General features: G+C 39.4%; 1 protein-coding gene across 1 annotated transcript in view; it reads right to left on the bottom strand.

Moving 5' to 3' along the window:
- Positions 1–274: 274 nt before the first annotated feature.
- The window catches only part of SLC6A15 (solute carrier family 6 member 15), a 51,207-nt gene continuing 36,582 nt past the window's right edge, over positions 275–14,899 (bottom strand). Inside the window, exons 6-12 of the mRNA XM_077807708.1 lie at positions 12,984–13,094; positions 10,081–10,322; positions 9,784–9,976; positions 8,822–9,014; positions 5,499–5,658; positions 2,100–2,262; positions 275–999 (exon numbers count right to left, since the gene is read on the bottom strand). Coding sequence (XP_077663834.1) covers positions 628–999; positions 2,100–2,262; positions 5,499–5,658; positions 8,822–9,014; positions 9,784–9,976; positions 10,081–10,322; positions 12,984–13,094 — 1,434 coding nt within the window. The 3' untranslated portion in view covers positions 275–627. The remainder of the gene's footprint in view (positions 1,000–2,099; positions 2,263–5,498; positions 5,659–8,821; positions 9,015–9,783; positions 9,977–10,080; positions 10,323–12,983; positions 13,095–14,899) is intronic.

Here is a 14,899-nt window from a genome sequence, read left to right as displayed (position 1 = left end):
TATGATAGATGTCTATAAAGTCATGACTGGTGTGGAGAAAGTAAATACAGAGGTGTTATTTACTCCTTCCCATAACACAAGAACTAGGGGTCATCAAATGAAATTAATAGGCAGCATGTTTAAAAGAAACAAAAGGAAGTATTTCTTCACACAATCTGTGGAAATCTTTGCCAGAGGATGTTGTGAAGGCCAAGACCATAACAGGGTTCAAAAAAGAACTAGATAACTTCATGGAGGATAGGTCCATCAATGGCTATTAGCCAGGATAGGCAGCTGTTTGCCGGAGGCTGGGGTTGGGTAACTGGGGATGGATCGCTTGATGATTGCCTGTTCTGTTCATTCCCTCTGAAGCACCTGGAAATGGTCACTGTCAGAGGACATGATAGTGGGCTGGATGGGCTTTTGGTCTGACCCAATATGACTTTTCTTATGTTCTAATGCAATATAAAACCAGAAGATCAATCCAAAGGGAATTTTTACACTATATGTACCGTCATGATATTTTAAAGACTGTAGCTAGGGGGCACCTGAGATCACATTCTAGTAAGTGAAGCAGACAACTTCTCTTAGAGAGCTAATGTTCAGTGATACAGTATAAACAACAAAAAAAGTAATTTTGTTCTCTAGCTACAAGTCAGACTCAGGCATATCTGGCATATCTGCCATTAGATAGCCAATACCATAGCGTCCATTGGGAGCAGTATCCAGAGTTGGGGATCCAGTCTGTTTCCGGTATATGTTTTTACCAAAATTTGGAGATGGCAGCTCACTTGGAATCTTCCCATGAATCAGACTTGCATCATCTCCCTCTAGATTAACAGGCTCCTTTATTATCCGTCCTCTTTTGTAGGATACAGCAGCCAAACTACCAGAGCTATCATCAATAAGGTTGCAGCGGCGGACTATGAAGACTATAGGGACAGGAAGTATGGCCAATATCATCAGAGATATACAGATAATCATTCCCCATGGTGGATAGCTCAGGAACTCCTCAGTAGCCTATGCAGGCCAAGAGAAACACAATTAATACATTGTTACTTAATAAGAGACAAAGCTTGCAATCATAGGTGCCGACTTCCTCTCTTTCCCTTGGGTGCTCGACCCCCTCCTGCCCCGCTCCCATTCCAACCCCTTCCTCAAAGTTCCCATCCCAACTCTGCCCCTCCCTGCCAATATTTCAACTCCTTACCCAAATCCCCTCCTCTGCACTGCCTCTGTCCCTCCTCCCCTGAGAGCGCCACATTCCCACTCCTCCCCTTCCCTTCTGGAGTGTGCTAACGCTGCGAAATAGCTGTTTGGCGGCAGCTGGAAAGGAAACGCTGGGAAGTAGGCGGAGGAGGAGGGATGCGGCGTGCTCGGGGGGATGGGAGGTGAGGGGAGCTTGGCTGCCGGTGGGTGCAGAGTACCCACTAATTTTTCCCAGTGGGTGCTCCAGCCCTAGAGCACCGACGGAGTCAGCGCCTATGCTTGCAGTCCTAACCCAGGCGAAACTCCTATTGATATCACACATTAACTTCCCCCAAATTTTGATTAGCAGTCAACCCCAGATTTGGTGTTGCTAAGTGAGATGAAATAAGCACTAAGAGTAGTGCTAATGTTGCAAAAAACTAGAAAACAGAACATTACCAATTCTTCACTGAAAAACAATATAGCTAGATTTCCCAAAAACTGAGTGTCCTTATCCCACTATACTGGACAATCACAGATTGTTCTATAAAGTAGCTGTTCACTGATATGCTGTACCAGCTTCCAAGGGGAGTGGCCATGAAATGCCTAATCTGAATATTGAGTTCTATGATAGCTGATGACAACAAAGTGGTGAAACAATTGATGCTAGCTCAGTGCCACCACCATGTATTCTGCTTTAATTCAAACAAACAAATGCCATTGTCAGCCAGTGACTACCTTTTTTGGAAATGAAAGAACTAATGCTATATTAAAGGTAATGATGCTTTTGTATTAGTATAACTAGAAACAAAAGTGGCCAGGTTTACCTTTGTAATGAACTATATGAATTACAAAGTGTCTTTTCCCAGGCTAGCAAAAGTACTTTAAATACAAGTTACATTATTCTGGCAATGGTATATGTTATTACTTACCTTTTCTTCAATCCATGCATTGTAACCAGGAGGACTTAATCCCATTTGGACAATACTACCTACCAGCAAAAATAACAACACTACAGGAGAAATGTACTTCCACATGTAGTAATAATATTGGTTTGGAGAAAAACCAAGCATATCCTTTAGGTCCTCCATAAATCTGGGGGGAAATGCACATTATTAGTTCAGAAATTGAGGTTTTGAGTATCTGTAGTTCAGACATATCAGCTAATTTGCAACAATCGGCACACCAATAAAGAGTACACATAGAAATATCTGCATTTAGATCACTTGTATGGGTTTACAAATAGTACCTATATTAATAATGGGTTGAATCAGCTCAGATCAAGTTCACTCAGAGTGCTAGAAAACTTAGATTCAAATCCTGATTAAGTCTCAAGCAGAAATGAGTGTGATCCCTAAACAATGTTAGACCAATGGTTAGTCCCTGGTGTGTCACAAATATAGATTAGATTACCTTCAAATAAGTAAGAAACATATTTTGAATGTTGATGAATCATTGTGAAAGACCACAGTGTTCAGCTCAGAAAGATTTAACACTGTTGTGTAGGTGTGACACATTAGAACCCCCCCCCACCCACACACACACACTGTTATGAGCTTTTCCAACCCATTCTTGCAGCTGTGTGCTAGTTCAAATATGCTACCCCCAAACCAGTATAAGTGTAAAAAGAAACATTACCCTGAACCAACTCAAAACCTACTGAAGTGTTTATATTTGTGCTGGGATATCTATTTAGGAATGTGCCATTGCTTTTGAATTCACATACAAGTAGGACACCAGAAAGGACAAAATAGGTGTCACAAAACTAATTTGAATTCAAGTGTGCTATATATTATGATAAATTACATTATCAACAAGCTATCGTTTTGCACCTTATCAGTTGTTGACTGACTGTGTGAGGTCTTGATTCTGCCACTGTGCCTTAGTAGTGCAACATATGTTTTGAACCAAGCCTACAGTTTTAGGACTTTCTGATGAAAAAGTACACATACTCCAATGCCAGCAGAAAATGAGAGTGTTAACTTAGAACTGGTTCCTTTTGGGTTTTGTCAGCAAACTCTGATGGCATCTTAACTCCTTTGCTGTTTCATTTCCCTATTTGAATGTTACTGTAACAAAACGTTTCTACTGTAATTAACGTTGTGAAAGAAACGTCCCATGCAAGGTTACTATGACATAAAATCTCATCTAATTCCTGGAAACATACCACTGAGAACATACTTCATTGTGAGCAAAGGATAGAGATAGGCACGTAGTTAAAACCAGTGAAAATAACTGATTTCAAAAATGGCTTTAACCCTTGGTATATAGCTCCCTTTCTCCACCACAGCAAACATAAGCTACTTGTCTTCACTTTTAAGATTTTTCATGTCCTCTCGCCACACTACCTATCATCTCTCATATACTATCAAGATGCCATCTCCTGCCTCTGATCTGCCAATGGTGACAGCCTTCATCACCCACTTTCTTAGTTTCTCCATCACACTTTTTTACGTTCTCCTATGCTGCTCCTCACGCTTGGGAGGAGCTCCACATAAACATCCACAAGGTCACCTCCCTCAAACTTTCCTTTGCTGTGATGCCTACAGAAAACTTCAGGGTTAGGTGCTGTGCTGAGACCGCTGTCTACCAGGCTGATCAATATTGTCTCATGTTTCCTTGCATTCCCCTGTTGATCTGTACCCACCTGTTGTCTCTTTTCTTACACTTAGATTATTAGCTCCATGGGGCAGGCACTGCCTTTTTGTACTGTGTTTGTCCAGCATCTACTACAGTATGGTCCTGACCTTTGACTGAGAGAACAACTTTTAGAGAAACATCCAATCTTGATTTAAAAATTGCCAGTGATGGAGAATCTACCATGACCCTTGGTAAATTGTTCCAGTGGTTAATTACTCTCACTGTTATAAATTTACATCTCATTTCCAGTCTGAATTTGTCTAGTTTCAACTTCAAGCCATTGGATCATGTTATACCTTTCTCTGCTAGACTGAAGAGCCCATTATCAAATATTTGTTCCCCATGTAGGCACCTACAGCCTGTAGTCAAGTAACTCCTTCACCTTCTTTTTGCTGAGCTAAATAGATTCAACTCCTTGAGTCTGTCAGTATAAGGCACTATAATATTTTTCACTTTCATCATTCTTGTAGCTCTTCTCTGAATCTTCTCCAATTTATCAACCTACTTCTTGAACTGTGTACACCAGAACTGGACACAGTATTCCAGCAGCAGTTGCACCAGTGCTAGATACAGAGGTAAAGTAACCTCTCCACTTCTACTTGATATTTTCTTGTTTATGCATTCAAGGACTGCATTAACCCTTTTGGCCACAACATTGCATTGGGAGCTTATGTTCAGCTGATTATCTACTACAAACCCCAAATCTTTTTCCTGCCTCCCAGGATAAAGAGCCCCATCCTATAAGTATGGCCTACATTCTTTGTTCCTTATACCTTTACATTTAACTGTACTGAAACACATACAGTTTGCTTGAGACCAGTTTACCAAACAATCCAGATCACTCTGTACCAGTGACCTCTTCATTACTTACACACCCCCAATTTTTGTGTCATCTGCAAACTTTATCAGTGATGACTTTATGTTTTCTCCCAGGTCACTGATAAAACTGTCCAGGGCCTGATTATTTCTCACCTCAGCTACTGGAGTTTCTTCATTGTTGACTTCCCTGACATTTCCTCATGCCCCCTCTAGTCTATGTAAAATAATTCAATCTGTCAAAAATCATATATTGTTCCTCACCCACTACTGTATATTTATCTCTTCTTGAAATCCTTCCATTGGCTTCCCCTTTCTGTCTAGATCAAATTTATACTCCTCTTCCTTGACTTCAAGGCCTTTCTCATCCTGACCATCTCTCTTACCTTGTCTCTTTCCACTGACTTCCTCTCCTCTGTTGCACTGGTCTAATCAACACTCTGTGTCCCCCTACTACTCATGCTTGCAGGCCTTCTTCCATGCTGCCCCCATAGATTTAGAACCCCCCTCCTACCCTGGTCCAATATATTCTCCAACTCCATCCTTAAAAATGCACTTCACTCAGGAGTCCTACAAGCACAGACTCACCCACCCTGATACCCATAACCTACCAAAAATAATGTACCTACACACACAAGAAAAAAACAACCCCAAGATGAAGGCTTGATTTCACCCTTGAGTTCATCATTCCCCTTCCCTTCTCTGCTTTTGTATTCTGCCTAGATAATCTGAACGCTCTTTGGGGCAGGGATCTGTCTTTACCACATCCAGAGGGCTGTTGATCCTATACAACTAAAACAATAACAAGGATAACGATGAATAGTGTCAACATATTAACCATCACAGAAAGGAGCAACTCCATTTCCTGAACTTACTTGTCTATCCCATAAACTTGAGAAATGGCAATATTCTCCAAAATGACCACGATAAGCAGAGGCAGAGTAGCAGAGTAATCATCAAACATTGTGACAAAATAATTTCCAGAGCGCTGCACAAAGATCAGGCCAATTGAAAATGCTACCAGACAGCAGATGACTGGAACAAAGGACAGAAATGAGAATTGTAACCATAATCATGCATCAGAGAAAGAAAGGAAGAAAGAAAGAGTTACCAAACTTCAAAATAATTATTGTTTTACTCTAGATTGACACTAGTTTTCCCTTCTTTCCTTTCCACCTTTGCACTGGCAAAGTAAAGCCATAAAAGGAATCTTAGCCGTTCCCTAGGCAGCAAACAGTCACAATTTGAATTACTAGAATGAAAGGCAGCCCTGACTCAGCAAAGTAAGTTCTTTGCTGAAGCAAGGACTATTTATCATTAGACACTTAAAGTGAATGTAAGGGTAGAATCCAGGAAAACAGAACATTTAATGCAGTGCATGCTTCGTTCTCTCTTTCCATCAACGAAAGTTAAGTGAGTCAAAGTTTTAGACCAGATTTTTCAAAACCAACAGCTATATAGGTTTACTAGGTAGAATCATTCACTGCCACTTCAATTCAGATTGCATTCACTTGCCATGGGAACTATCTGCATTTACTTGCTTTCAAAGCAAGAGCATCACAACCTTTTCTTCTTCTAAAGTCCAGCTGGAAATCTCCGTCCCAAAGTCAATGAAATTCAGTGATGAAAGTCAATGGGATTTCTGCCATTGGCTTCAGTGGGAGCAGGACTGGGCCCTACAACAGTAATACAGTGAGACAAATTCTGCAAAAAATTAGGATTGGCCCCAAAGTGTAACAGTACTCCATAATGGCCACTGGTTATACTCCAGCCAACATATGTATTGACTTAAGTACTGTAAGGGAAGAGAACAATAATCTTGTAAATATGGTCATATAAAAATAAACTTCTCCTTTTTTATCATGTAGCCGCTGTTGTTTACTTTATTAATGTCTTTTGGAGAAAAAGTTTTGAATTAAAGCATTGCAGAAGAAACATCTATTAAACTAAAAAATGGATGTTAACCATAGCATTCAGGGCCCAACACAAATTGACAAAAGCCGGGAAAGTTAGTGTGGAATCTTCAAAAGTGCTCAGCACTGGCCTAATTGCTCCCCCTGAAGTCAATAGGAGTGATCCTAGAGACTTCAGGGAAACAGATTTAGACCCATACAGTGTGCTTTTGAAAATCCCACCCTCAGACTTTAGATTAGCCCTGAATTGTTAACTCTCCCCTCTGTGCCTTCATGTTGTATATAGCCAGAGTATGCAACAATCTGTATATAGAGACTCTGATAAGAGCACTAATGTAACTGAACACATACACCCCAAAGCATTTAAGCATGTGATAAGTCTCAATGAAGGCAATGGAGATTCGAAGATACTTGAGTGCTTTGCTGAATCAGGCCCATAATGCTGCAAGTTACTAATGCAGGAACACTTTAATCAAAATTGCAGATTTGTGGGTATCTATGACTCTTCACGCTAAATTCTCCTGTTGGTTTTTATGCTGTGCAATTCAACTGGCATTGTATTGGGCGTAATCCAGGGTAGAATTTGGAGATTGGAGATCAATTCTGAAAACATTACACTAAATTGTAATCCCTTGAGTCCAACTGACATAAACGGAATCATGGAGGTAAAACCAATGCACAGCACTCAGAAAAAGTGTTAGATTAAAGTAGTATCATGGAACTTTATTTCGTTTTTTATTATTTAAATTCCTAAATCATAACAAAGGTTTATTGTGAAGTGTTAAAATTGTATTCCGTGCCAACAGGGCATTCATATACACATTCAGAACAAGTAGCTAATTTTCAAACTATGTTAATGTTACATGAGTTATTTGATAGGGTTTTAAAGAAGCAAAAGAACGTAAGGGCTGTTTTTCAGAAGTGGTGAGCATTTCTACTCAATGGCTCAGCACTCATGAATATCTGCTGATTAGCCTTTGGGCAAATGGTTAGGCCCTGATCCAGCAAACAACTGAAGCACATGTTTCCTTTTAAGCACTACTTGTTAACTAAGTGGCTTGCATACTGACAGGTTTCAGAGTAGCAGCCATGTCAGTGTGTATTCGCAAAAAGAACAGGAGTACTTGTGGCACCTTAGAGACTAACAAATTTATTAGAGCATAACATTTTGTGGGCTACAGCCCGCTTAATCGGATGCACAGAATGGAACATATAGTAAGACGATATATATATATATATATACACACATACAGAGAAGGTGGAAGTTGCCAGACAAACTGTAAGAGGCTAATTAAATTAATTAGCCTCTTACAGTTTGTCTGGCAACTTCCACCTTCTCTGTATGTATATATATATCTGCTTACTATATGTTCCATTCTATGCATCCAATGAAGCGGGCTGTAGCCCACAAAATGTTATGCTCTAATAAATTTGTTAGTCTCTAAGGTGTCACAAGTACTCCTGTTCTTTTTGTTAACTAAGTTCTCCAAGGCCAGATTTTTAAAGGTATTCAGGCACCTAAGATTTAGACAGGCGCCTAGTGGGATTTTCAAAATTGTATAGGAACCCATAGGAGCCTAGTGCATTGCTGGCTCGGCCTGACTCTCAGTAAAAATGTATTTTTTGTGAATGGTGGGTGCAGGGATGCTATCTTCTTCATAAATGTCTGACATAGGCCATTTCTGGCAGTAGGCTATCAGAGTGAATGGGCAATTTCCTTGGTCCACTGTGGTAGTTCTATAAACTTTTTGAACTGCAAATTTCATCTCACTGTTTATTTCTTTACCTCATTTTTTTTCTCTATCCAAAGAAAAGATTAGTAAAAGATGGTTAAGGATGCCCCATTAATCACTCGTAAATCAGGACAAGCCACTCACTATTAAGGCTGCATGTGAAACTTCCATTCCTTTTTGTGCACAACTTTTAGCATCTTATATTTATTTTTTTCATTCTTTTTTGTTTACATTGTCATACTTGTCTATGCTTGAATGGCCAACATTTTGGGAGACTTAAGAATGACTGACTATAAAGGAGCTCACAGTGGAAACTATTATACAACTTGAATTGCAAACAAGAAAAATTCTTTATGGAGCTATGTATGTCGGGGGGGATAGAGAGTACAGACTGGACTGCAGTTAAATAACACTATGCTATATTCCATGGTGTACCTCCTCATGCCAACAAAAACATAAAATACCTCTTATTCTTCTCCAAAGACTTTTCCATCTGTAAGGAGGAGACCTATTTTACGGGGCTAACGAGAGATGAAAACTTGTAAAACTCACCAGTAAGAATTTCTTTCCTCACTTTGAAAGTATCAACAATAGGTGTGATGATTCCTTCAATGGTTCCAAACATACTGCCAAGTCCCAAATTTACCAGCATGAGGAAGAACATCACTGACCAGAAAGGAGAAGCAGGGAAGTGGGTCATTGCTTCTGTAAAGGCAATAAAAGCTAAACCGGTGCCTTGAACAGCCTGTCAATAAGAAATCCACATAAGATGATTAATGGAGACAACAGCGCAAACTGTGAGTCGAAATAATAGTGGGTCAGTATTTATTTACATAATTTTGTAAGCTTGCATTCACAAATTTTGCCTCTCACTCATAATACTGTATGCTCAGAAATTCTGAAAATCAGGCTCATTATATTTTATGATTTCAGGATCAGTATATCTTGACCATAGCATACAGTCACTCAGTGCAGAGACATTGATTAGGGGCCTGATCCAAAAAATCTGATTGGGGCTTTAGATCAGGCCCATCTGTTTACAGATGAGGCTGTTCAGAAAATAAAGCAACTTTTAGGTATACAACAGGGATCGTCAACCTTTGGCATGCAGCCCGTAGGGGAAATTCGCTGGCGTGCCAGGACGGTTTGTTTCCCTGCAGCGTCCGCAGGTTCGGCCAATCACAGCTCCAACTGGCCGTGGCTGTTCCAGGCCAATGAGGGCTGCGGGAAGCGGTGCAGGCTGCAGGATGTGCTGGCTGCCACTTCCCACAGCCCCAGTTGGCATGGAATGGTGAACCGCGGGAAGTGGGAGCTGCAATCGGCCAAACCTGCGGATGCTCCAGGTAAACAAACCATCCCGGCCTGCCAGAAGATTTCCCTGACAGGCTGCATGCCAAAGGTTGCCAATCCCTAGTATAAAATATTGCATTCTTTATATTTCACAATAACAGATGGCTAATAAAATACCCAATCATTCAAAATCTTTGCATTGAAGACACAAACATCATTCTAACCTTATTAAGTTCATCTTCAATCAGACAGGATTTCAGGTCAAGAGAAGGAAATTCTTCTTCTTTAACTTTCTGAATGATGTCATAAACTAAATTGTAATCATCTGCTGTAATGCTAGAGAAATTGATATGATGGGGGATCATATCCTGGCTCAGATTGCCTATTTTCAAAAGTTTTAAAATCTTTTCTGAATTTCTGTAAAACACAATGAAATAGTGATAATAAATCAGAAGATTTCTTGTGTGAATTCCTAAGTGAAATATAACATAAAAATGAAGAAAAGAAATGAATATTCATACTGGGTAATGCATTTCTCATTTATGATATTTGCTTTGAAGCCCAGAACAGCAAACACCACCAAAGTTGCCAGCACAGAAGTGAAAAAATTGATGAAGGACACCAGAACAGCATCGAAATGGCAGTTGTTGTCTCTCTTGTTGTAGCTTGAAAAGGCAATGACTCCACCAAATCCAAGCCCTAAGGCAAAGAACACCTGAGTAGCAGCTTCTCTCCAGACCTTGGGCTCCAGCATTATTTCAAGCTGTTTGAAATTAGACACAATATACGTCAGCTACAAAATACAGTACTTCTTTTGTATGGATAGACAACATATAATCCTGTAAAATAACCCACACCAATTAAAATGCTAAAGCACAAATGTAAAATTATTTATACATTATTAGAACAAAGCTGAATATTAATTATACCATTGGAGGAAAGTATGGGCCAAGATTTCTACTGGCTTACACATGGTGCAAGAGGAACACAATGAGGCACCACTGGCCAGTTAAGATCATTATTAAAATAGTAGCTAGTTGTACCCCGGTATTGGAGGCCACATTGTAGTACATTTCCAGTTTAACTGTGGATTAATTGATTTGAGCTGCAACTGTTAAGATATTTTGGGGTACATTTCCTTTATAAAATTAAAATAAAGTATGTTGAAGATCGTTTGAATAGCAAAAATGAATCACATGAAGCATCATGTGGAATTTTGTTGTATAAAAAAGAGAGAGTTCTGTGAATGCACTTACGTTATAGTCTGTGCAGAAAGATTCACTGAGCAGAGTAAACTCTGGCCACTATAACCTATGCTGATATTTGTGGGTCAAATTCTGTCTTCAAATATACACATAAACCTCTTGCTGACTTAAATAGATCACATATCCAAGTGAAAATTTTGGCCCTGCACTGAAAATTGATTGTAAATTCCATTTGCATTGCTTCTTCAGCCAATCCAATTTCAATGAATGCCTTTGGTGAAACTAGATAATTTATACTCCATCCCCTGTTTATCTAGTATCTACCCAATTAGTAGATCACAACAGAATAACAACACTGTATAGTTCTTATATATTGTTTTTCTTCCATAGATCTCAAAGAAGATCAGAAGTTGATGGTTAAGGTGGTCATATTAGATTTGTCTACTGAGATCAAACTGAACCATACCTTCATAAATATGTTATGAAATTATATATAACATTAGAAGACCTTAATTTTGATGACATACTTTGTATTTAAATGTCATTAGTTTTATAAGAAAATAAAAGCATCAAAATATGAATTGTTTTTCCTTACTTTAAGCAAAATATGCCTTAAGTTACTTTAATACAATTTTAGAAAAGTTTCCAACTTCCTGGAAAAGCTGAAAGATTATATATATCGCATGTAAACAGTAAAGGAGCTATTTTCATAAAGCTAATTCTGGTCCTGGAAGTCCTGACAAATGGATCTTTAGTGTGAAGGTGGAAATACATATTTTTCTGTAAAGATGCACAGTACTTTAATTACAAATGGTACAAACAGATATACTCTACCGATACTTCAAATGTTGTATCTATCACACAATCATTTCTAGTGCTTGTCACTAGATGGAGCTAAACATACACTCTTAATTCCTACCAGCATGTCAGAACATTTTTTTCACATTTTTATTCACTCTGTTAATATAAAGCATTTTCATTTCAGTTTTTGTGCAGTAAAAGGAAACATTTCTCCACATACTGTGATATTTCTGCCCTAGTAACTGACGTCAATGGGTTTTGAATCAGGCCCATATGTATTTCGTTTGCTACTCTATCTACATCAAGCCAATGTTCAATTGACAGTCTTCTGGTTATATACACTGCAAACAACATGATCCCCTCCTGTATTTACACCATCACTTGATAGTAAAGAAAATCAGGTTTTGAGACACACTTCTCGAGACCAATAGAAAATATTAAGAATACCATTTTTCTTTAAACATTATTTATTTGAACAATTTTATTACTAAACTCTTTTAATTAAAAAATTATCAGTATTTTAAATAAAAAATTATTTGTAATGTACTCACAACTATGTTTAAATCATGATGGGCCAAATCCTGAGAGATGCTGAGTCCCTTTTACTCAGTGGGAGTTGTGGAGCTTAGCGTCCTTCAGGATCTGGCCCCAGAGTGTTTTTATGATTAAAAGAAAGATAGTCTTGTGTTTGAAGCACTGAAATGTAAATCAGGAGCTCTCAGGTGAAGCACTGAACTACAACTCAGGAGCTCTCAGTTCAATTCCTGCCTCTGCTACAGGTTTCCTGTATGACAGTGGGCAAGTCACCTAATATCTCTGTTCCTTGGTTTTCCATCTGTAGAAATTGGAATAAGACTTCCTCACCTGGCAACTGTCTTGCCTATTTAGATGGTAAGCTAATTTAGGGCATGGACTGTCTCTTACTATGTGTTTGTACAGGGCCTAACTCAATGGGCCTGGATCTCAGTTAGGGACTCTTAGCATTACTATCATGAAAGTAAAAAATAATATGATTGCTAACGCAGGTCATTTTAACCTATCGATGGTGCTCCTTACATTCAAACAAGGGGTAACATTCTTGTTATTTTTCTCTGGCCACTATGGCCCCTTCAGTTTTATCATATATTATTTAACATTTATCTGTGAAGGCCAGTCCTGCTTCCACTTAACTCAGCTGTAGAACTGACTTGTACAGAAACAGGAACAGATCCCATATGTATTTCTGAGCAGGTAGGCTCTAAGGGCTTGATCCTGTGCCACTGAAGTCAATGGAAAAATTCCCATTAATTACAATGGGAGCAGGAGCAGGCCCTGAAAGAAGGCTGCTGAGTCCACTGTTTTATTATTCAAAGAATTCATAAGTGAACAATTTGCCATTGAAGCCATAAGTGTACATTCAATGGAAACTAAGCACATACCTTAGGTGTAAACATGTGACGAATTCCATCCATGGAACCATTTAAGAGCAGTCCTCTGACTAGAAAGCATATAAGTACCACATAAGGGAAAAGGGAACTAAAATACATGATCTGAAAAACATTAAAAGATCATTAAAAAGACATTTATGGCCTTTATTTTCTCAGAGTTTCATTTTCTATAGTCAGTGCCTTTTCATGGTACAATTGCATGACCAAGATTAAATTGCAAGACAGACTCTCTGTTCCTCTCTATGGTGCAGAAAGGAGCAAAAGCAAGATAATGTTACTCAAATCGTTCCCCAAATTGCAGAAACAGTTATAGTACAATATCTGGTCTGGTTGGTTGAACAACACAGAATTGGGGTTCCATGGAAATCCAATGGGTATGTCAGTCCTGATGAGCAGCCATTCTTGGGGGAGCAGCCATTCTTAAGCACTTTGCTTCTGCTTCTAAATTTACTCTGTTTCAGGCAGAAATCATGATGAAGAATGTGTCTGCTTCTTGCAGCATTGTTATAATCTGCAACTTGTACACTCTTTGGGAGGGGGATAACAGGTAGCCCAGTGGGTACACCCCACCAAATAATTTGTACTGCCAAGAAGGAAGGGGAGTCCAAAACAGTATGCAAATGCCCCAAGATCCATGGGGTTTGAGCCATGTTCCATAGGGATTGGACCATTCCCCCTCACCTGAAGATAACATCTCACTGCGCTAGTAGGCACAGAAGTTAGTACACTTTAGAGTCCTAGAATACAATCCAGGCCAACTTTCTGAGCCAGGAGAACCCTACTCATACACGCTACAGCACCCATGCAGCTAAGGACCAGATTTTTACCTTACACTTGAGGCCTGACTTCATTTGGTTTTAAAAGCATAAAGCTTAATTTTCTGAGATACGTGCTACCCCTGGTGATAAATATCTTTTCGCTTTACTGTTAACTTATCTGATCTCATAGCGTAAAGAAAACAGTATCCAGTAAGTGAAATGCTATCTTTCATTCCTTAACCATTCTTGAAAAGGCCAGTAAATTAATTTGGTGCTTGAAAAGCTCAGTTTTGTAATGTGTCAAAACAGGCCACACTTAAATCATTTCTGTTACTGGAATATGCTAAAGAGGCATGTGATAATTCCCAATGATCTGATGTAACATCCTATCACAAGATTTTCTGATTGCAAAGAACGGGGCAGATGATGCTGTCAACCATGAGGCGTCAGAACCAGCCAGTCTTAAGGGCAACTTTTTTTTTCTTATCTGGGGCTGTATGTGGAGGAAAGATGAATTTCCTTAAATTTGGCTAGTATTTTATAATACAGCCTGGCATGACTCAGTCCTCTTGCCTCCAGGGCAGGAGATTATGGGTGGAAGTTCTAGGTGAGTACTTGCAGTCATGTTAAATACAAATTTTGCAGACTCACTTAGGATCAGGAATAACTGGAGGATGAACCTGGGGAGAGGATTATTGCCATTGCCACCTTCTAGGTCCATCCCAAAATGCCCCTCCACAACTTCAGACCTTCCTGCAGCATACCTCAGGTGTCTCCTTTCTAAATGCTAGTTGAGCCAGCCCTACTTACGACCCAACCCTGTAAATATTTACACTCACGTGTAACTTTATTGACTGTCCCAGTTTTAGGCTTTACTGTGATGCATAAAATTTCCACTGAACCCTGTAGGTGCCTAAACTCACTTGGCACCTAAGATTTTCCTTTAAAATTTCCCTAGGCACCTATGATTCTGCCTCTGAGAATGTACACTGCTGCCTCACTCTAGGCGCCTGCATGCCTATCTCCCACCTAATCCCCAGAGCAATTCACAGATCTGGGGAAGACTTTTTGTCACCTCAGTCATGTGTGGGGCCAGATTGTGGACAGCCTCCAAACACAGCTAATGGTTTGGGCCCCTCAGGCGAGTTT

This window comes from Eretmochelys imbricata, chromosome 1, assembly GCF_965152235.1.
Source record: "Eretmochelys imbricata isolate rEreImb1 chromosome 1, rEreImb1.hap1, whole genome shotgun sequence".
NCBI lineage: Eukaryota > Metazoa > Chordata > Testudines > Cheloniidae > Eretmochelys > Eretmochelys imbricata.
Note: the sequence above shows the minus strand (reverse complement) of the source record. Positions and strands in the feature narration are given on the sequence as shown.